Genomic DNA, 22,007 nt, shown 5'->3' with positions numbered 1-22,007 from the left:
GGTGGATATGATCTCCTGTACTGTAGAAGTGTTGAGTTTATTTATGACAAATGCATAAGATGGTTTTGAAACAATAGGATCAGTTAATAAACAAAGGCTGATTGGCATTCAACGCATAAGCAGGTGTGGGTTAGGCGGACTATGGGCAACAAGAGCAGATTAATTAATGGGAAAATATGCAATGTAACATAGAAAAAGAGTATAGAATAAGGGGAAACATACATTTAGAACTTTGCTAAAGATTTACCAACTGTGAAGGACAAAAAGAATAAATCGTTTTTCTCTACTCTCCAGTACCTTCTCTGTTCCAAGGAACCAAAACTCCGGTTAGTTCTAAATAACATAATTCAGTAGCAGAAGAGAGGCACTTGGACTGAACTGGACCCTAAATACCCATTTATTACATGTTTTATAGAAAACTCCATTCCAAGCATTTACCAGAAAATAAAATTCTGTAACTCTTTATGATTAATTTCAGGTCAAATTACTGGGTAGGTATTTCTATCAAAACTTAAATTCATATTCTAGAAAAAATAAGCATTTGGATAGTTAATTATATTTTAACAAATGAATACGTATGTCTATAAAATAATGTACTTTAGAAAACAGTAATTTTAAAAACACAGTTAACACAAATTTTTTAAATATTAAACTTTGGTTTGGAAAAAAATGAATAGTTAATGAATGTGTCCCAGTATTAAGGTTTCATTTACACACCCTTCTCTACTTTTTACCCAAAAAAGTTTTATAAAAGCAGCTTAATAATTTTGAATATTTTTCCCTTTTCCTGACCTTGCCTTCAGAAATAGATGTTAATGAACTGTGAAATGGACATAAGTGGGCACAAAAAAAAAAAAGAGTTGAAATAACATAAGAGCATAAAATGGGCATAAATGGAAAAAGGGGTGAATTCAATGGTTTAACAGTTCCAAATTCCTTACCTGGGAACTATTTGCTCGATGACATCATCTTTAGAATCAAGTAGATCAAAACCCAAATTTATTGCATTCTTTAAGAGTAGCTTTAAGTCATTAATGACATAATTTTAAGGTTAATGAGTGATGAACTATAATTCTAAATTATATGAGGCAAAATATCTTTCTAATCTGTTAGACAATTCATTTAGTAACATCAGTTTTTGAGTGTAAGTTGTACTTGAACAGTAGAAAATACACAGTATAAAGCACAAGTCGCCTAGACTGTAACATTCCAACTGAGATGCTAAATAACCTATTTAGCTTATGAATATCCAATTTTCATTAAAAAATGCTTTGCCAATTTAACATGCTGATTGGTTTGGTAATGCTTTTAATTCAACTTTTTAATGATTTGGAAGTATAAAATTGTTTACATAATTTATACCATCTTATCACTTTAAATTCACATTTTTGGTAGAGAATGTAAAAATGTATTTTTAAAATGCCTTTTAAATACTTGCTCTTAGCTATAAATGTTCATGAATTATTTTTCTACTTTCTGCAGGGAGGTAGCAATATTTGAAAGCAATTCTAGTTCTAATGTCAGGCATAGCTTTGTGAGGAGCCACATGGAGGAAAGGAATTAAAAGTCAAAAGGTATAACCTGAGACTCCAACCTTGAGAAGGTGTTCCTGGCATAGTGCATGATACTGTCAAAATCATATCTTTCTCCAAGTGAGTTTACTTCTCCAGGCTCCATCTTCAGAAAATTGTACTCTTGACCTAAGAACCAGGGATAAACAAAATCTCAGAAGCCTTTTAACGGACAGAAAATAGACCAGAAGGCCTTTCCCACACCTGCATCTGTTCTTTGTGAAATGACTGATCTTGCTGATCGAATTTACATACAAACGCACAGGCACATGCAAAAAGCATCTGTCTTCACTCTACCATCATATTGAAAAGCGATATTGAATTGGAACAAAGTGTTAATTTCCGCAAAAAGGTGGACTACCAAAAATCATACTTTGACTTTGTTTCATACATATGCTCTTTTACCACCTCATAATATTTATTTCTTTAAAATCTTACTGTGTTTTTGGTAATGGACAAATAATTACAAAAAGTTACGTTTTTATCTAATGAGTTTCCCATTTTTATGACTAGGTCTGCCAGGTCCCACAAAAATTATCTTCCTATTTGGTTTAGATACCTTCTATGAAACAATGGGAAAAGATATAAAAGCAATATTAGTTAAACAAAGCTCTGCAGGCTTTAGCTCCATGATTTCATCACACAAGATAAAACAATAGCAGCCAATTCTCTACTTTCATTTAAAAATAAAACAAGTTTATTCTTGATGAAAAGGCAGCTCTCCTTTGAGATTAAAAAGAATATGCTTCAGAACTTGAATGTTTTTTTAAATCTCCACATCTGTTAGTTTAACTTCTGGACATCTTCATTTTTAATAGATTTTTCTTTTCTTTATTTTTTTAATTATATTTTGAGTTCTAGGGTACATGTGCATAACGTGCAGGTTTGTTACATATGTATACTTGTGCCATGTTGGTGTGCTGCACCCATCAACTCGTCAGCACCCATCAACTCGTCATTTACATCAGGTATAACTCCCAATGGAATCCCTCCCCCCACCCCCCTCCCCGTGATAGGCCCCGGTGTGTGATGTTCCCCTTCCCGAGTCCAAATGATCTCAGTGAACAGGCAACCTACAGAATGGGAGAAAATTTTTGCAATCTACTTATCAGACAGAGGGCTAATATCCAGAACCTACAAAGAACTCAAACAAATTTACAAGAAAAAAACAAACAACCCCATCAAAAAGTGGGCAAAGGATATGAATAGACATTTCTCAAAAGAGGACATTCATACAGCCAACAGACACATGAAAAAATGCTCATCATCACTGGCCATCAGAGAAACGCAAATTAATAGATTTTTCAATTGCCTGTTTGTATCTGTATTGTAGTATTATTTCTCGAAATTTGAAAAGAACACAGACCTAAATTCAATGGTTCCAGAAAGAAACATTTCTTAAAACAGAGTGTAAGTTTTAGTGATTTCACAATTTAAGTACCCAAAGATTGTGCAAATCATACCACTTATGTAACAAAAAGCGTTGAAACATCAAAAGACAGAGAAAGATGAGCTACAGGAATTCCAAATTCACTTTTGGAGCTAAAAATGGAACTATTATGCCATTTATCTACTTAGGTTTTTAACTCCAATTGCCATATTTCAATTAAACATAAAAAGATCACATTAATAAAGAGTTTTCTAAAGGCAATAAAGCAATTGAGTTACGTCTCTCCTACATGTGATAAAGGAAATCCGGGGTATTTGCTTGAGAATTAAGAATGAAGAATCAACCTGGAGTTGAACCCAAGTCCCAGACCAAAGTGTTTTAGTCTGTCTTTAAATGAATTTAAACAATACATAATTTAAAATTAACTAACCAGACCTTGTAATGAAATACGTGCTCCACAAACCTCTGATACGTCTATTTATGTTATAACCATTCTTGGGAAATATTCAACATTCTCTTCAACCCATGATAGAGGCAAATGTTAAAACTCTTGTCTCATAAGGAATTTGAAGTCTAATATAACAAATCCACAATCAGATTCTCAAAAAGCTGTGGATCTAATTTTATACTTACTAACCTGTAAGATTTCAATTTAGAGTATAATATGGGACCAGATTCTCTAACTAAGGCAAAATGTTTCATAAAAATTTCTGAAAGTGGAACATTACGCAACTTCAGTAATATATTTCAATGCATCTAACTTGAGAACATAATGTGTATATGACACAATTTTTTTTTTTTAGTTAAAAACAACATAGCCATACATAGCCCAAATAACAGAAAAATAGACTTATTACATGAAAGAAGGAAAGAGAAACAGAATACATAGCACTAAGGGAAACCACATTTGACAATTTTAAAAATGGCAAGCCTCCTTCTTGAAATCATATTCCAACATGGATTAGATCCTTATACCAATTTGGTTCCTATCATAATCACTGATTTTGCATACAAATGCGAAGCCAAAGTGTGTGCTTATTAGACATCACCCTCGACTAAGACTTGATCTTAAGTTTCTGAGTGACAGCAAAACACAAATTTGTTGAAGATTAATCTTCAACATGAACACTTTCATACTGGAATTGCTCTGTTGCAGTGGTTCCCATCATTCAGGAAATCTCATCCAATAAATTATTTTTTTCTGTTGGCTAGAAAACACTAATAACTCTTCTTAACAGCAAAGTTCTCATTTATGTGGTAGTTGAAATAACTTTCAGATTTATTTCTTCTTTATTTCCCTCCTAGTGATATATAGGATGAATCTTGGTAGCTGGTTCATGCATTAGAGTCTTCTATATAGAGGAGTATACTTTTTTAAACTAATTTTTGATATTTAACTCTACAGATCACTTTGCCATTCTTCAAATTATTTATTTCCTTGGCTTCCAGGACACCACAATCCACTGATTTTTCTCTTACCTTTTAGGCAACACATTCTTAGTCTTTTAGGACATTCTCTACTAAATATTGCTTAAATATTGTTTTTACCCATTTTATATCCTCAACCTTTTTTTCTTCTCCCTCTAGTTTTTCCCTAATTAGTCAAATCTATGTCAAATTTTTATCTTTAGATACATCCTGAAGTCCAGACTCACCTTTCCTTTCTCTACAAAATAAGGATCATATAAAGACTTTTTAAATTCAAGGATATGCTAAATTGAATCATTATTTGTCCTTCTCTTTCTCAAAAACATGCTGTTTTATCAATATTTCAATATCTCAAATGTTCCATGTGACGGTACCAACATTCATCTTCTGGCTTAAAAAGAAAACTTTTGAAGATTTCCCCTCACATGATGATATTCCTCTTAAAATATTTTTGAAAGACTATTTCCGCTTCTTCCTTTTGACATGTACTACCCTAACTAAGAAACTAGTCACCTCTCATATCTACTTATTTAGGTTTCTATTAGGTTTTCTGGACATCAGGCACATCCCACCACACCCAGTTAATGATCGCTGTAAGTCTGACTGCGAAAATGAGTTCTCTTTATTTTAATCTGAACTTTTCCGGCTTATAATCCTTTAATTATTCCCCACTAGCTAGAGAATAAAACCTGAATTTCCTCCCCAGGTTTACTAAGTAAAGGATAAGATACCAACTAATCTCCCACTTCTAACGGCATCAACCATAATGGTCACATAAAAATAATTCAATTTTCTGTAATTGTAGCTTTGCTTATGAAGTTCTTTTTGCTTGAAATTTAATCACTCTCCTGTCCGCCTGAAATACTTCTACTTTACTTCTGAATTTCCATTCCTTTACAACTGCTTTGACTCACTAAGGCACTTCTCGTCACGCCTTGCTTGGACGCTACAGTATTCTCAACACATATTACTAACTACTGTCACTTTTCTCACTCATTTGCAATCATTTATACATATGCACATATCCCACACTAAATTTTATAGTTTTCATGACAGTATCTTCAATGCCTAAAACTGGCTCAATAAATAATTGGCAGCAAATATATAATGAGCAAATAAAGAGGTCAGTACTGCTAATTACAGAAGGAATTCAAGGTCTAACAAAACTGATCATGAATAAGAAAATAAAAACACATTTTTACTTTGCTTATGCTTAAAATACATACTTAAAATACCTTACGAGAAAATTCCAAACAACAGAATATTTTTTGGCAACTGAAATATACTAATGTTTATGTACATAAAAGTTAAACAAATAAAAAGTCTTACATTGAGGCCATTATCAAATATCAATTATCAGAGAAAAATGGATTTTAAGTAGAAATTATATTTCAATTACTGAAAACTTTCTTAAGAATTTGTCTTGAAGGTAGTCAAGTTTAAGAGGAAAATCTCAGAAAAAACTATTTATATTAGCTTGGAAATGACTCATTTCACTGGATTTTCTCCAGAAATTGTACCTGGTATAACACAGATTCCTATGGTAGCAGCACGTTTTATGGCAAACCCTGGGCCCTTTTAAAATCCTTATAACATAAATTACAGAACTTAGTACAAAAAACGTTTAAGTAAAAAAGAAATATTTAATAATATTAATTTATGGTTCAATAGCTCACACCCATTCTTGGAAAGCACCAAAATTTAGAAATAAAACAGCTAAATCTTAAAAAAGAAAGCAAGTCTAAAAATGCATGAAATCACACAGTCTCCAGGAAAAAAATTAAAATATAAAATCATCATGGGTAATTTTAAATCAAGTAAAATGTTACTCTCTCATATCAAAAATATAAGTTTACATTTTTGGGAAAGTGAAATAATAAACTGCATAAATACGATTCAAAGATACCCAGTCAGCCTTAAACCCAACACATCCTATGCCTCTCACCTGGCTGGATGTTTTCTCTTATGATAGTTACATGGTTATCTCGATCTGGTCGTGTATGTTCATGCCAAAAGCCTATCACGTGGCCCAATTCATGAACAACAATTCCAAATTTATCACAGTTCTTGCCGATAGAGATTGCCTGAGGTCCATTTCCCCGCCGACCTACATAGGAGCAGCATCTGGAATAAAGGAGAAAGTGGAAATAGTGGTGGAAAGGTGGTGCCGGACAACTGACAATACGGTGAATTTTTTGTAAAGAATAGTGATGAGCTATGAAGTCCAATACATTCAGGAGTGCAACAACCTCTTATTACTACATGTGACTAGTTTCTGGTATCCTTTCAAATTTAAGTTCAACAAAAGTTTCCAAATAATCAGTTCAAGTGCTTTTGTAATTATCTATATATTAGAAAATATGCTTACATCATTTTTAGAAGCATTCAGAAATACATCAGAAAATAAAATAATTATCATGATGATGACAATTATATCATGATGATGATGTTGTATTTCTGAAGACATATAGTTCAGCTGAAGACATCAATACACATTTATTTCTAATATAATTTTATCCTCAGAATTCATATTAATTACTTAGGTTACTACTTTGTCAGTGTGGTTATCTGATGATAATGCAATATTATTTCAGCATTAAATGTAAAAGTAAGGAAAGTTTATTTTTCCTCTTTGAGAAAAACAGAAACTTATTTATGAAATATGTTGGTTAATCAAAAAAAGAAATTACTTTTTCTACTCATGGAATAATTTTTTTAATATAAGAAACGTTTCAAAGAAGACGTTAATTAAAGAAAATTATTTGTGGCTGGTTGCAGTGGCTCATGCCTGTAATCCTGGCACTTCAGAAGGCCACCCTGGGAGAGCTGTTTGAGGTCGGGAGTTTGAGACCAGCCTAGGAAACATAGTAAGACCCCCATCTCTACAAAAAATTCAAAAATTAGCTGGGCATGGAGGTGCAAACCTGTAATCCTAGCTACTTCAGAGGCTGAGGTGGAGGGATGACTTGAGCCCAGGAGTTTGAGTCTGCAGTGAGCTAGGATCATACCACTGCACTCCAACCTGAGCAACAGAGTAAGTTCCCGTCTCTTAAAAAACAAAAACAAAAGAAAGAAAAGAGAATTATTTTGTTTCTTTTTTTGTTTTTTTTGAGACGGAGTCTGGCTCTGTCGCCCAGGCTGGAGTGCAGTGGCCTGATCTCAGCTCACTGCAAGCTCCACCTCCCAGGTTCACGCCATTCTCCCGCCTCAGCCTCCCGAGTAGCTGGGACTACAGGTGCCCGCCACCTCGCCCTGCTAGTTTTTTGTATTTTTTTAGTAGAGACGGGGTTTCACCATGTTAGCCAGGATGGTCTCGATCTCCTGACCTCGTGATCCACCCGTCTTGGCCTCCCAAAGTGCTGGGATTACAGGCTTGAGCCACCGCGCCCGGCCAGAAAATTATTTTCAAAAGATGAATTAACTAAGGTTAACGGTTAACTGGTGTTAAGAACTGAATATTTATGTCCTCCCAAAATTCATATGTTGAAACTTGATCTTCATGGTGATAGTATTTGAAGGCAGAGTCCTTGGAAGGTGATTTAGGGATAATGAGGACTCTGCCTTCATAAAGAGATCACTGACTTTATAAAAAAGGCCCCAGAGAGCTCCCCTGACCCTATCCACCATGTGAGAACACAGCAAAAACACATCTCACATCCGTCTATGCACCAGACACCAATTCTGCAGTGCCCCGTCTCCAGAACTGTGAGAAATAAATGTTTGTTGTTTAAAAGCCACCCAGTCTATGACATTTTGTTATAACAGCCTAATCAGACGAAGACAAGTAGTACAGAAAAATCAACAACTGGGAGTAGTATAATGAATGATATTTCTGTGATTTGTGTCAAATGAGCATTCTAATAATTGAGATTAATTTTTTATTTCATCATCTGAAAGAATCTCCTTGACTGTCAAATAGAATGTGAAACATCCAGGAATGTCTTTCTGCAAATTTTCATCAATTGATTGATATTTATACATATTCAATGATGTGATTCTCCTGACTCAGCCTCCGGAGTAGCTGGGATTACATGCACCTGCCACCACGCCAGACTAATTTTTGTATTTTTAGTAGAGATGGGATTTCACTGTGTTGCCCAGGCCGGTCTTGAACTCCCGACCTCAGGTGATCCACCTGCCCTGGTCTCTCAAAGTGCTGGGATTACAGATGTGAGCCATTGTGGCCAGCCTCAATGGTGTTTTTCTATCCAAATTATAGAAATTCCATCTAGTCATTGTGTGTGTGTGCAAGTATAAGTGTGTGAGTGTGTGACAGTCCCAAATACTCTTGGGACACAGGGTGGGAAAGACTGAGTACACAGGATGCCCACTTTAAAACAAATTTTAAATGGCATAATATTATAGTAGCTACAATTATAAATGCATCTAAAATGTTAATAATTAGAGTTTAAATTAAAATAGCATCAACAGCACAGCAACAGAGGGCACTAAATAGTTAGCTTCAAATAGTTGGGATCATGATGCACCAGACATTGCCAAACACCTTTTCTGATTTATTAAATTGGAAGAGAAAATTGCCCAAAACTAATTGACCGAATGATTAAGAGGAATTTCACTATTTCAGTTTCTGGGGTAAGTACGTTTGACAGCCCTTTTGATTTTCCACAAATATAAATCCCTATCTCCCTCTCCCCTTGCCCTTTTTTTTCATCTTCAAATTGTTTCTGTAGGCTTTAAACGCCTAAGAATTTTCATCCACACTATGCCAGTTAGATGAATTGATTTGTACTCATCATTTATAAATTTATTATAGCAGTTAACTGAGTTTAATAAATCAGTAGTAGAAAGAAGAAAGAGGTAACTGGTGGGTGAAAAGAGGAATCAATGAAATTTGTTTTTGCCCCAGGTAGTTTTTTTTTTTTTTTCAAATAATATGCTTTACTTCATATATGGGTACTTATTATATATTTGAATATTATTACATGCCTAAAGATATATTAGATGAAGAAAAAACACAAAATTTTCAAATTTTGGAGATATTTAAACTAAAATATTTGCTACCTTAAGTCAATAGTAATGAAAGTGAAGCATCTGATAATTATACAGCAACTAAATTACCCCTATTGAGTCATTCTTGCTGGCTTTATTCAGGGAATAAAGTTCTTTGCAAGTCAAAATGTGGGAGACAGTAAAGCAATGTGGTCAATTTATTTCATCTAAAACATCCTTTTTAGCATAATTGCACTCATAGCAATTTCCTATAAGATGGGGTTTCATAATGGAAAGGAAAAATAGACTTCACACTGCCTTATTCAGAGATATTATTTTACAATGGTCCTGTGAAAAAACAAAAATGTGGTGTTTTGATCCCTAACTAATTGAAGGTCTTGGGGACAGATGAATCCTAGACTCTCAGATTAAGAAAATAACTACATATATGCTTAGACAAATATTAGTCATGGAAAGACAAGGGTAATATGTATTTTTAATGTGATTTTAAAATGTCTGCATATTATCTTAGTTTCTAATGTCATCCAGGTTTGATGCCGTTTTCTCATATACAGCTGTTGGATTTTTGTTTCTCATTTGTATGCCACTTTTAAAGTTTGGATATTTTAAGGTCTACCTGTAGCCCCGAGCAAAACTTTCCCTATCAACAGAAGAGCCTCACCTCCCCATAAGTCATAGATAGTAATCAGGTAAATCAAAATCTGCTACTTCCTACTTTTGCCTTGGTTTGGTAGACCAAAACCCCTTTGGAACATTATTTGGTAGACCAAACCCTTTTGGAACAAAACCCCTTTAGAAGCTAATCTATTAGATTATCCATGAAGGTGGAACTGGTTCTGCCTTTTCATGTGCCATATTTGAAATAGTTTCAATTATTTAGGTTAATCACCATATACCTTTTCATTAAAATAACTGTTTCTTTTTTTGTTTTGATTTAATAAGTTTTCCAGGGCTGAGCATGGTGGCTCATGCTTGTAATCCCAGAACTTTGGGAGGCTGAGGCAGGTGGATCCCTTGAGCCCAGGAATTTGAGACCAGCCTGGGCAACATGGTGAAACCCCATCTCTAAAAAAAAAAAAAAAAAAAAAAAAAAAAAAAATTAGCTGCACTTTGTGGCTGATATGGTTTGACTCTGTGTCCCAACCCAAATCTCATCTCAAACTGTAATCCCCACGTGTTGAGGGAAGGACCTGGTGGGAAGTGATTGGATCATGGGGGTGGTCTCCCCTATGCTGTTCTGTTGATAATAAGGGAGTTCTCACAAGATCTGATAGTCTAAAAGTGACAATTTCCCCCGCACTCTCTCTCTCTCCTGCTGCCTTGTGAAGAAGGTACTTACTTTCTCCTTTGCCTTCTGCCATGATTGCAATTTCCTGAGGCCTACTCAGCCATGCAGAACTGTGAATAAATTAAACCTTTTTTCTTTATACATTACCCAGTCTCAGGTAGTTCTTTATAGCAGTGTGAAAACAGACTAATAAAAAAAAAATGGTACTGGGAGTGGAGCACTGCTATAAAAATATCTGAAAATGTGGAAGCAGCTTTGGAACTGCTTAAGGGGCAATGGTTGGAACAGTTTGGAGGGATCAGAAGAAGACAGAAAGATGTGGAAATGTTTGGAACTTCCTACAGACTTGTTGAATGGTTTTGATCAAAATGCTGATAGTGATATGGACAACAAAGTCCAGGCTGAGGTGGTCTCAGATGGAGAAAGGACTTTCTAATAAATTATTTTTTCTGCTTAAGTTAGCCAGTCTCTGTTGTTTGCAAAGAAGAATCCTGGCTAGCACACCCCTCTGCCTAACTATATAACCTCGAGGAGAGAAAACACCTTATGCTCAACATTACATTCCCAAAACGTAGTATGGAAGTGGGACAAAATAAGAATTCAACAAGTATAGGAACAAGTGTCTCCTTTTTTTTTTTTTTTAAGACAGAGTCTTGCTCTGTTACCCAGGCTGCAGTGCGGTGGTGCGATCTCGGCTCACTGCAAGCTCCGCCTCCCGGGTTCCCGCCATTCTCCTGCCTCAGCCTCCCGCTTAGCTGGGACTACAGGAGCCCGCACGGCTAATTTTTTTTTGTATTTTTACTGGAGACGGGGTTTCACTGTGTTAGCCAGGATGGTCTCGATCTCCTGACCTCGTGATCCACCGCCTCGCCTCCCAGTGTGCTGGGATTACAGGCGTGAGCCACCGCGCCCGGCCTGAAAGTGTCTACTTTTATCACCTGAATAACCAAATAGACCAAAGTTAAATACCATTTAATCATTAAATTTAAAGATTAAACATAAATCTTTAATTTGTGTTTAATCTTTTAACACATTAATTTAAAGGTTAATCATAAAAATTCGTTAATTTTTATGTAATTTTTTAATTTTTTTGGCAATCATTAAAGATAAGTAGATTTAAAAAGTAAGATTGTTCTACAAAAATTATCTAATAAGAGAAGTCATGTAAATAGAATATATTTAGCTATAAAAGACTACCTAATAGACTGAGGTAATACACGTAGTTACATAAATCTCTCACAAAGAATGAAATCAATCTCTGTCATAAAATAATCTCACATTTTGCAAATAATAATCAATCATCTTGCAAAATAAATAAATACCACTGATGACAATAACTATTCATTGAAAAATACTTCGTTGAAGAAAAAAATAAGGAAAAGAAGAAATAAGAAGGCAGTTAGAGAACCTCCTCTCTTACCTGTCTCTATAAGGATAAGTAGCTGAGAAAGTCTGATGAGCAGCCTGCTAATCAGCTACAACCAGAGTTCTCTCATATTGTTATACTAAGCACAAATGTAAATGAAATACTTATAGCTCAGTTCAAACCTTTTACCAATATAAGGGTGAAGGTTAAAGCATATGTCCCACTGAAGATGAATCAAAGAGATCATATATTTAGAAACATGCATGTGTCTATATGTACAAACATGCCTGAAGTCATACATAAACTATACTTGTATACAATTTAAGAAGAGGAAATGCGCTGGAGATAAGTGGCAAAAAGTTCCTACCTTCACCTTTTGCTTATCATATTTTATTATTTTCCCATCTACCAAAGGCCTGACATGGAAAATGTACCAATAATGTTAATTGAATAAGAGCTGACTATAGTGGAATAAGGTGGGAAATAATATTTAATGTTCTAAAAGACACAGGTAGTTCCATATATAATAGTCCTTCCTACAAATATGGGCAAGATTATTTTAGCTCTTATTTTAAAGAATTGCAAGAGTTACCAGTTGTCTAACTTTGTAGGAGAGCTGAATGAAAGTGATAAAAGCATTATTAAATGGTAAGATGTGTTTCTTAGATTAAATTCAGAAACAGAACTGATGTATGTTGGCATCAATATCAATTACACTACCTTGCAGGCTCTCAGTGAACAATTACACTAGATATTGTTAAACGCTACACTTTTATTGCCACATTGTTGTCTTTTATTATGAGATGAAAGACCCAATATTGAAGCCCAATGGGAGTGTTAATGTGCTTGACTTGACAAGTATCTTATTCTAGTCGAGCTGAAGTACTTTGTGCACACCAATTCCCAAGCTCTTAAACAATTTAAATGAATTTTTATGAGATTTAAGTGAAGCATTATCATAGAAAAATCATCATGAAATATGATGTTTTATGAAACTGTGTCAACAATGGTAATTCCAAATGAAGTTAGAATGATTATAATGTTTTGCCAGCCAGTGATCAATTCCTATACAAGTATAATCCTTCCTAGCACCAAAAACACAACACAGAGAAAACTGTGAACTGTAAAATGAGTAGCGAGATAAATTACCAAAATTCAGCATTACTGAATCTTAAGAAATAAATCTTACCTATGGACATTTAATTTTGCTTCTTTTAATTTATTTTTCCTTAAGTCAGTCCCTAGTTCTACTTACCCACAAGGCCTATAGGTGAATACAATGTAACTTTCTTCATCACTTCTTTCTATGAAAGTCACACATGTGTGCTTTTCCCAGTGCCTCATGGCCTGTTTGAACATGGCTCTCTGGCTGCCTAGAAAAAATGTGTGATGTTAATGAAAAGTTGGCTGCCCCAGAAAGAATGCTGCTTGCTGGATCCTCTACCTTAAGTCTGGCTGAGCAGTGTAGAATGCCACCACTATCATCAACCAAATAATACTAGTTTATGGCACCACAAATGAGTCATTGTTAAGAACGGACACTCCCTTTATAATCAGTGGGCTAAAGCTCACTATCTCTACAAATATGTGACTACAAGGCTCTATAAATGAGGCATACATTCTTCCTGTCAGTTGAACGAGATCAGCTTCCAAATTTGATAGGCACATCTGAAACTCTGTTTAAAAACCAGAACAGTGCTTTAAACTCTTAGAACACAGACCAAATATATTTTTTCAATTTCAAAGACACTCTACACTAATAACCTAAGTTAATGAAGTAGTTTTCCAACCTTGACTTCATACTATGTATCCTATGTTAATGTTCTATAAAAACAGACACTTAATCTGTGTGATAGTTTTTATTTCTTTATGAAAACAGACATTCTGGGAGTATCTTACCAGTGAAGTTGCCTCCTATAACATAAGGAATAACGCCTCCAGGCCATATTCTTTCCGTTCTTGATGTAGCGGCTCTGGGAACTCGATTTTTCTCATTTTGCCCTGAGAATTGTAGAGGTACTTTACCCTTAACTGTGTTGTTTTGCTCCAAGCCTGCAGTGACATTTAAAACATTCTGTGAAACAGAAGTTCTTGATCAGGGAATCATTTACCTCTTAAAGGAAAAAAGTTAAAATGTCTTATTTACATATTTTTTGTATAAATGCCAGAAGTCAAAATGCATTAAAGAAAAACTTCAGTTGTATTATACTTGAACCAAAGCATTAAAATATTGAAGTCTTTTGTGTCAAAATACTATTTCTTAATGTTCTGTGAGTGAATTTTGATGAATAGCCATACAACAGCCTAAAGCGGACAGAAGTCAATCAGGCTTAGAGGACATAGAACATTTGTTTTCTGTTTCCTGTCTTGCTAGCTCACTACCAATTCACCAACAGTTAAAACAGATATTGTTTAATAAAGTCCCATGATATTTAAGATTCTTGTTACTCCTGCTAGTTTCCTAATCCTTCAAATCTGAACTGATAGTCTATAGTACAGTCTAAAATTAAGAATATTATATTATACAGATAGTAAATGAAGTAACATTAAGACAGATATGAGCTCAGCCTTCCATACAACAAGCTCTCTCCATTCCAGTTTGCTCAAGATTCATATTAAGGCATGCAGCACGATTTAGAGGTCGGTACACAACACGAACAAAATGCATTCTATTCTGGAGCAGCTTGCAAGTCTATAGTCTTTTCCTTTTCATAATGGCCTTTCATAATATTTTTGTTGCTGTTTTTGTTTTTCCTAAATTTACATGATTATTCTTTTTTATCTGTCACTGTCAATATGAATATCCTGCCACTGGTATATACTTTGACACAACAAATAGGGACTCTGTCTCTAACATGTCTATCTTTTCAATAGCCTGGAGCAAAGCATCTTTTCTTGGGAAAATTATTCCTTGGAAATACGTACTTCAAGATTTAATTAATAATCCATCAATTTAAGGAACGTTAGAATATGAGCTATGCATATGGGATTTGAAACCTCTAAAATCTACAAATAGTTTTTAATACATTCTATACTGTAAATATTAACTAATTATGAAACCAGAGGCAGCTTTTCTAAATGTTTATATATATTTGTAACTATTTTCTATTTTTTGAATGGTCAAAACGTTTTAACTTTTTAAATCCAGCAATTAGTTTTTCATTTTACTTAAAGTAGATTTTATTTCAAAACAAATAACCATGATATTTTTTCATTGGATTAAAATTGATATAACTCCAGGCTTTATAAAAATGCCTTGGTGTGATGCCCAATTGCCTAGAAATAAGTATCAACAGTAAAATAAACACCTGATACATGTTTCAATAAAGCAAAGCTTAAAATAAAGGAACACTTCAAATTATTCCAAATGAGTTCTAAAAGGCTTTGAGCAAATATGAGCTAGCAAAATAAAAATTTTTAGAATATATCCTTTACATACTTCACATCATAATGGCACACTGATTTTAATAAACTGAACTGCTATGAGTATAATATTTACTGTACATCAAGTCAAGCGTCTGCAACTTTAAACATTGATATACCAAAGCCAATTCTTCTTATCCTGTCTATAAGTTGGTAGAGGGCCCCTCGCTTCTTTGACATAGCATGGTCTCCAAGTCCACCTTAAAGAATAAAAGGAAACAAGTTACACTCAAAATATGTTAAAGTTCTTGCAAATAAAAAACAGTCATAGGCAACAATGATTTCTCTTTGGTGTTTTTTTATATGGTCTTAAAGTGTTGAAATTATGAATATCCATGAATCTATGAAGAGGGTAAAAACTCTACAGTAACCAATGTTGGTAACTAAAATCAGGGGATGGGGAGACTCAGAGAGCAATGTAAATGACTTTATTTGGACATCATGACATTTGAGTCATCTATTGATAATTTGAAACATTTTTCTTTACTGTGACCTTGACATCACATAGTGCTATATAGAATGACAGCAAGTTGTTCTGCCCTGTTGATTGCATGCCAGCTATTTCCCCAATGCAAACTGAATATTTTTGGAAGCCAAATCAGCAAATGGAAATAAAAACATTAGAAGAGCAAATGTGTAGTGCACGTTTTCTTCCAAAGCTTCCATGAATTTCAAAAACTTTTTAAAGCATATCACATTTTAACAATATATTCAACTACATTTTGAAATTTTAGTTGAATTTATAGAAATCAAAAACATAATTTGGAAAAAGCCACAGGAATCCAAACGAATGTTCAGCTGCAAAATATATTGTTACACTGTGTAATCTGAAAAATTTATAAAAAACAGAATGTAAAAAAGTCTGTACTGCAAAAGGAGTAGAAAATGGTAGGAATAAGGAAATGTGTGTTCTTGCAGTTTTACCAACAAAACCTGGAAAAGGTAGATTAGTGTCATAAGCCAGAAAGCAGAGCATTTGGCAAAAATTCAAGTTTCCAGATTCTCGTTCCAGGGCTTTCATAAAATGCTACTCTCAGTTTTGTCACCTATTTTCTCTATTCTTCTTGAATTTTTATTAGACAAATAAGAAAAAGTTTTCATTGAGCAAACAAGCAATATAACCACTAATGACATCTTAACAAGTGCCCATGAATTTGCAGTAACAAGGACTGTCTATGGTTCATAGAGTATCTTTGGGCTAACACAAAGAAAGCCATAATTCCATGAAGACAACAAACTATTTGTAAATCACTTGAACTATTTCCTTCCAATATCTATTTTTTATTTAAAATTAGTACTGAACCTAATTACCTAGACTGAAGCTAAAATATAATGATAAAATCTATTGCTATATAAACCTCTTAAAGGAAAAATCAAACAAGTCCTTATAAGGCAGATAAGTTAGAGTGCTTGTTCACTGACTAATAATCTACTTAATTACTTGCATTACATGGCCACATTTTTGCTGTGCATCTGAGAAACATTTTTGAAATTTTTTCATTGCACATTTTAGAAAGATGAGGTAATACTTAAACACACTCATTCCTAAGCAATTAGGAGAAACATTTTAAAAGTATGATGGCATCAGTGATGTTTGAAATGACCATTATGTAACAACTATATTTATATTACATTGTTTGAAATTCAACTGAATAGTGCAAGTTACTATTGAACTTTCAAACATGTACCTTCCACAGAAAAATTTAGAATAAACATTTTTATTATTGTCATTATAATCTGTTTTATTCTATGTCTAAAATAGCACTATTTTTCTTCCACTTATTATGGTGTCAGAGCTTAACAATAAATAAAAATTAAATAACATTTACAAAATTTAAAATCATAGAGAATTAATGTCTACAAAATAATGGGAGAAGGGAGGTCAAAGAAGGGATCTAAAGCTTAGAGCTAATGAAAATTTTAATAAAAGTTGGAAATGCAACTTATAATAAATCTAGCATTTTATTGTTGCATCATTTCTCTACTGTCCGGAACGCACTGCCTCTGTGACAGTGTTACAGGTGATACAGCAACTGGAGATTTGGCCAATAAACATAATCCACATGGACGCACTATCTGTGATGACACTGCACAGCAATATTAGCACCCATATTGACATATGTTTCAGAAAAGATTGTCACTATGCATAACAAACACCAAAGCACACTCTTTTTAAATAGTATGTGTTATTATTTTAGGTGAATTCCTTAGGCTTTCTCTTATATACTTCCTATTTTAAATAAAGGTTTGTATCTGATAATGGTATTTTGATTATATAGAATAATATCCTTATTATTATAAAGTGCATGCTAGGCTACCTAATAATATTAAAGTGTGTTTTCTGCAGTTGACTTCAAATTTGTTTTAAATACACTTATGCATGTATGCCCACACACATACACATACACACACATTCTGTGAAAATAATAAACTATTAAAAACTGCTGCATCTAGGAAGAATACCACTATTCTACAATCTAAGAGGTAGAAATATTTCGATATATTTAAAACTAGTCATAGTAAAAAGTTGGAAAAAAAGTAAATTGGGCAAAGTAAAAAGTCACAGTAAAAAGTCTTAACTCCATAATATATATGTGTATTCGACACCAGAAAGGAATACATATTGTATTTCTACAGGATAGAAGAAAATAAAAATACTAAAAAGGTAGAATGCAATGAAATCAAAAGCATGACATGAAATAAATACTTTAGCTATTCATATAATTACAGAAAGAAATTTTAACTTTCTAACCTTGCAATTTTTTCCAAAATAATACACAGATTAAAATTTTACCAAGATACCATAAAGAATTTTGAAATTATAATTTTAAAAATTGTTAAATGAGAACTGAAATAATCCTTTACATATATCAAGTTTCTTACAGGCATAATTCAAACATGTTTAAATCAACTAAAATTAAAATTGCCTTCTGGGGTTTTCACAAAAATGATATAGATATATAAATTTTCCAAATATTATTCCAAATATTATTCCTACATAATTTCAAATATATTTCCTATATAATTTCTCTAAGAATATTAGAGAAATTTTACATTTTGCAACTCAGTATCCAAATGAGAGGCAGCTTATTATAATATGCAAGAGGATGAAATCAAGCTTTTTTCAAAATTGAATTCTGGTTCTGACATGGCCACTTCCTGATGATGTGACAATTAGAAAGCTGTATAGCCTTCTAAATCTCAATCTGCTAATTTCTAAAATCATAGTAATATTAGTAACTACCCTGAGGGGGTTCTTATGAAGATTCAGAGAGTTTATATCTGCAAAGCACTTAAACCAGACCTAGTATGTAGCAAATACTACAACGTGTTTGGTAAAAAAAATTAATAAAATGAAAACTATGAATAAAACCTGCATTTCTAAATATGTATATTTGTTTATAGGAAGTCAAAGTTGATCCACAGGAGATTAAAAATGATCCAAAAATATTTATAGAATTTCAAGAGGATATTTTCTCCAACATAAAGACAAATTTTCTGAAACAATCAACCATACCTGTGGTATGTCCAAGGTTTCCAAAGGGATTCTGCGTAAGGTCAATTGTCCTATCTATTTGAAAGATACTTAAGTCTTCATCATCTAAGGCAATATCGCCCCAAAATACAGCTACAAAAAGAAAAGTTGAATTAAAATGTAAAATATTTCCACGAAATCAATACAAACAAAGCTAATTAGAAAAACATTGTTAAAATATGGGAACATGGTCTGGATAGAGACAGATCTTTCAGAAAGTAATCATAACTGAATGCATTGGACCTGTTACAGGACAAATATTAGGCACTTATAAAGGGCATAACTCCATTTTTTTTACATGGTTGTTTGTAGAGGGGGGGAAATAGTTTCCTTGAGTAAGAAGCTTACTGATTTATGGGAATTCTAAAGAAAAAGTAGGCAATCATGAGCTAATTCGCAAATATGTGAAAATCGGATCAGAATGTCTGCATCTTCTGTGGATTCTTATGACCAGCAGCATGACAGGATAAAGGAAAGGCAGTAACAATTAAACCATGTGATATTTTATAAACTAAGATAATTTTATAATGCAAGGTGCAATCAAGACAAAAGAATATATATAGTGCTATCGTACCAATTCATTCACCACATTTCATAAAACTTATAATACACTTTAAAGATGGCGTTGCCTCTGAGTCTCTGTAAAATGGATACATAACTACCAAAAGTAATGCTCAAGTCAACATTTATTTAGGCAACAACTAGATGCCAGATTTTTTTATCCTTAATGACAAATATAACATGGTCCATATTTTCAAGAGCCACCAAGTCATTACCCTAAAACCTGAAAACACTCTGATTCTATTTTTTTTTTTTTTTTTTTTTGAGTTAGGGTCTCTCTGTTACCCAGGCTGGAGTGCAGTGGTATGATCGCGGCTCACTGTAGCCTCAACCTCAACCTCCCAGACTCTAGTAGTCCTCCTACCTCAGCTTCCCAAGTAGCTGCAACTACAAAGACACTCCACCACGCTGGGCTAATTTTTGTAATGCCTGTTAATTTTTGTTTTGTTTTTGTTTTTGTTTTTGTTTGTACAGAAAGGGTTTTTCCATGCTGCCCAGGTTGACAAAGAACTCCTGGTCTCAAGCAATACTCCTGCCTCACCCTCCCAAAATGCTGGGATTACAAGAGTGAGCAACTGCCCCTAGTCTGACTCTATGTTTTATACCTACTGTTTCATGCTACTTAAAAAGCAAAGCTCAATAAACCATTGTGAAACCATGGGAGAGTTCACTGATAACTAGTCTGTGAATTTCTCTTTTAAAGTTGGTCTTATACATTAGTGTAACAATAAAATAGTCTCCCTGTTTATTTGAATACAAGCTAGACCAACTAATCCCTTAGTACTGCCAGAGTCAAAGCACAGTAACTTTAGGAAGCACAAAAAACTTGACAAATAGTATATTAATCATGAGAAAGTAGAACATTGAAAAATGCTTGGAAATACAGGGATATTTCTTTTTCACAGTTTTACCACTTTTCTTTATTTTTAAAACTTTCTCCAGATTTTCATCTGTGAAACCAAAAGGAAAAGAAAGAAAATACGTTAAAATTGTAGAAAGTAACAAAATCCATGCTTTTCAAATTACTGTCTTTTATTGGATTTAACTCTTAATATTTATGAAGTTTACCACTACAGAGAATAAGTTATTTATGAAGTTTAAATTAGCTTATTTATGAAGCTTAAACTTCAGTGCTAAAAGCTGTGCAATGTTTTAGGCTTTGATCAAAGGTATATTATATAAAATTATTCATCCAGTGCAAAACTGACATGAGATAAGAAGGAAGGGGTTAGATTTACGTGTGAATCTAGAAAGGAAGAAAATAGAAATTAGTAAAATGTAGGTTATCACTTCAACATATGGAAAAATCTTTATTATAATTAGATTCATCTCTTAAACCCCTCACTGGCCCTATTTCCAATGGAAAGGCAGTCTAAAGAAGCAAAGAAATGCTAACTTTCGTTTACTATCATAGCAGCAAAGCCACAAAGAGTGTACAGAATAGTTTATAACACTGGCTAAGAGGGTGGTTTTGATGCATGAAATTGAATCAGGATTCTAATCAGCTTCATACAGATGCAGCAGTAAACACTAATGCTCCAGCATCCCTAAAGCCAGACCCCCCAAGAAACTTACCCAAGTTAAATATTTTACCAATTATAATATAACGCTTGTTGGTTTTCATAAAAATACATTTTACACTTTTTAAGATTGTAAGGTAAATCCAAGTCGACTACTTATTTGAAACTTCCATCAGGTGTGTTTACAATGCAAATAGCTGTGGGCATGCACTGGCAGGGACTCTCAGCCTCTCTCTTCCTTTCTTAGTGCTGGTGATGTGGTGACCACTAGACACTGAAGCAGTGCTTCACTAACTTTAATTTGCATAAGAATCATAGCGAATCCGGCCAAAATGCAGACTCTGATTTGGTAGGTCTGGAGAGGAGCCTCAGATTCTACATTTTTAACAAGCTCCCAATCACTACAAATGATGATCATTGTCATCATCTTTATTGGTATTAATTTTTTCTGCAAGAATAAATTCCCACTTTTCTTTGAGTCAGATGGTTGACCTGAAAACTGAGGCACTCAACTAAGCAAAATGTACTTTGTCAATACTGCATTTCAAATAAAAGCAGTACACATAAAATAAAATCCAAATGTGTTTTAGATTTTATTTTCTTGTAAAGGCTTTTTATATACAGTAGGATTCATGTCTTGGTGGATTATATCAAACACAGATCAACAGTCCAAGGATAAATCACATCACAGAAGCAAAAACATTACTTCTGGGGAGAAGAAAGGGTACCAGGCTAGATGATACTTAAAAGGAGAAAAAAACAGTTCTGGAGGACATAAGCTCACTTATTTATAGGTATTTTTTCTAATGTTTACTTATGCATTGGTATAGTAAGTTGGACCATGACAATTTATACTCATATGTATTAGAATACATTATAATCTAATATATATTTGATACTTAGGTGCAAAAATACATATGAAATTCTCGAGTCCACTGTGGAATTTTGTTTCGT

General features: G+C 33.6%; 1 protein-coding gene across 4 annotated transcripts in view; it reads right to left on the bottom strand.

Moving 5' to 3' along the window:
• The window catches only part of TLL1 (tolloid like 1), a 223,724-nt gene that overhangs the window by 93,793 nt on the left and 107,924 nt on the right, over positions 1-22,007 (bottom strand). For 3 of the 4 annotated variants that reach the window (XM_025385692.1, XM_025385693.1, XM_025385695.1), the window contains exons 2-7: positions 18,955-19,065; positions 15,557-15,637; positions 13,914-14,066; positions 13,270-13,387; positions 6,335-6,513; positions 1,595-1,700 (exon numbers count right to left, since the gene is read on the bottom strand). In XM_025385692.1, coding sequence (XP_025241477.1) covers positions 1,595-1,700; positions 6,335-6,513; positions 13,270-13,387; positions 13,914-14,066; positions 15,557-15,637; positions 18,955-19,065 — 748 coding nt within the window. Of the gene's footprint in view, positions 1-1,594; positions 1,701-6,334; positions 6,514-13,269; positions 13,388-13,913; positions 14,067-15,518; positions 15,638-18,954; positions 19,066-22,007 lie in introns of all 4 variants that reach the window. The other variant, XM_025385694.1, reaches the window with a different exon arrangement.

This window comes from Theropithecus gelada, chromosome 5 (assembly GCF_003255815.1).
Source record: "Theropithecus gelada isolate Dixy chromosome 5, Tgel_1.0, whole genome shotgun sequence".
In the NCBI taxonomy this organism is placed as follows: domain Eukaryota; kingdom Metazoa; phylum Chordata; class Mammalia; order Primates; family Cercopithecidae; genus Theropithecus; species Theropithecus gelada.
This window is presented reverse-complemented; position numbering and strand designations above follow the sequence as displayed.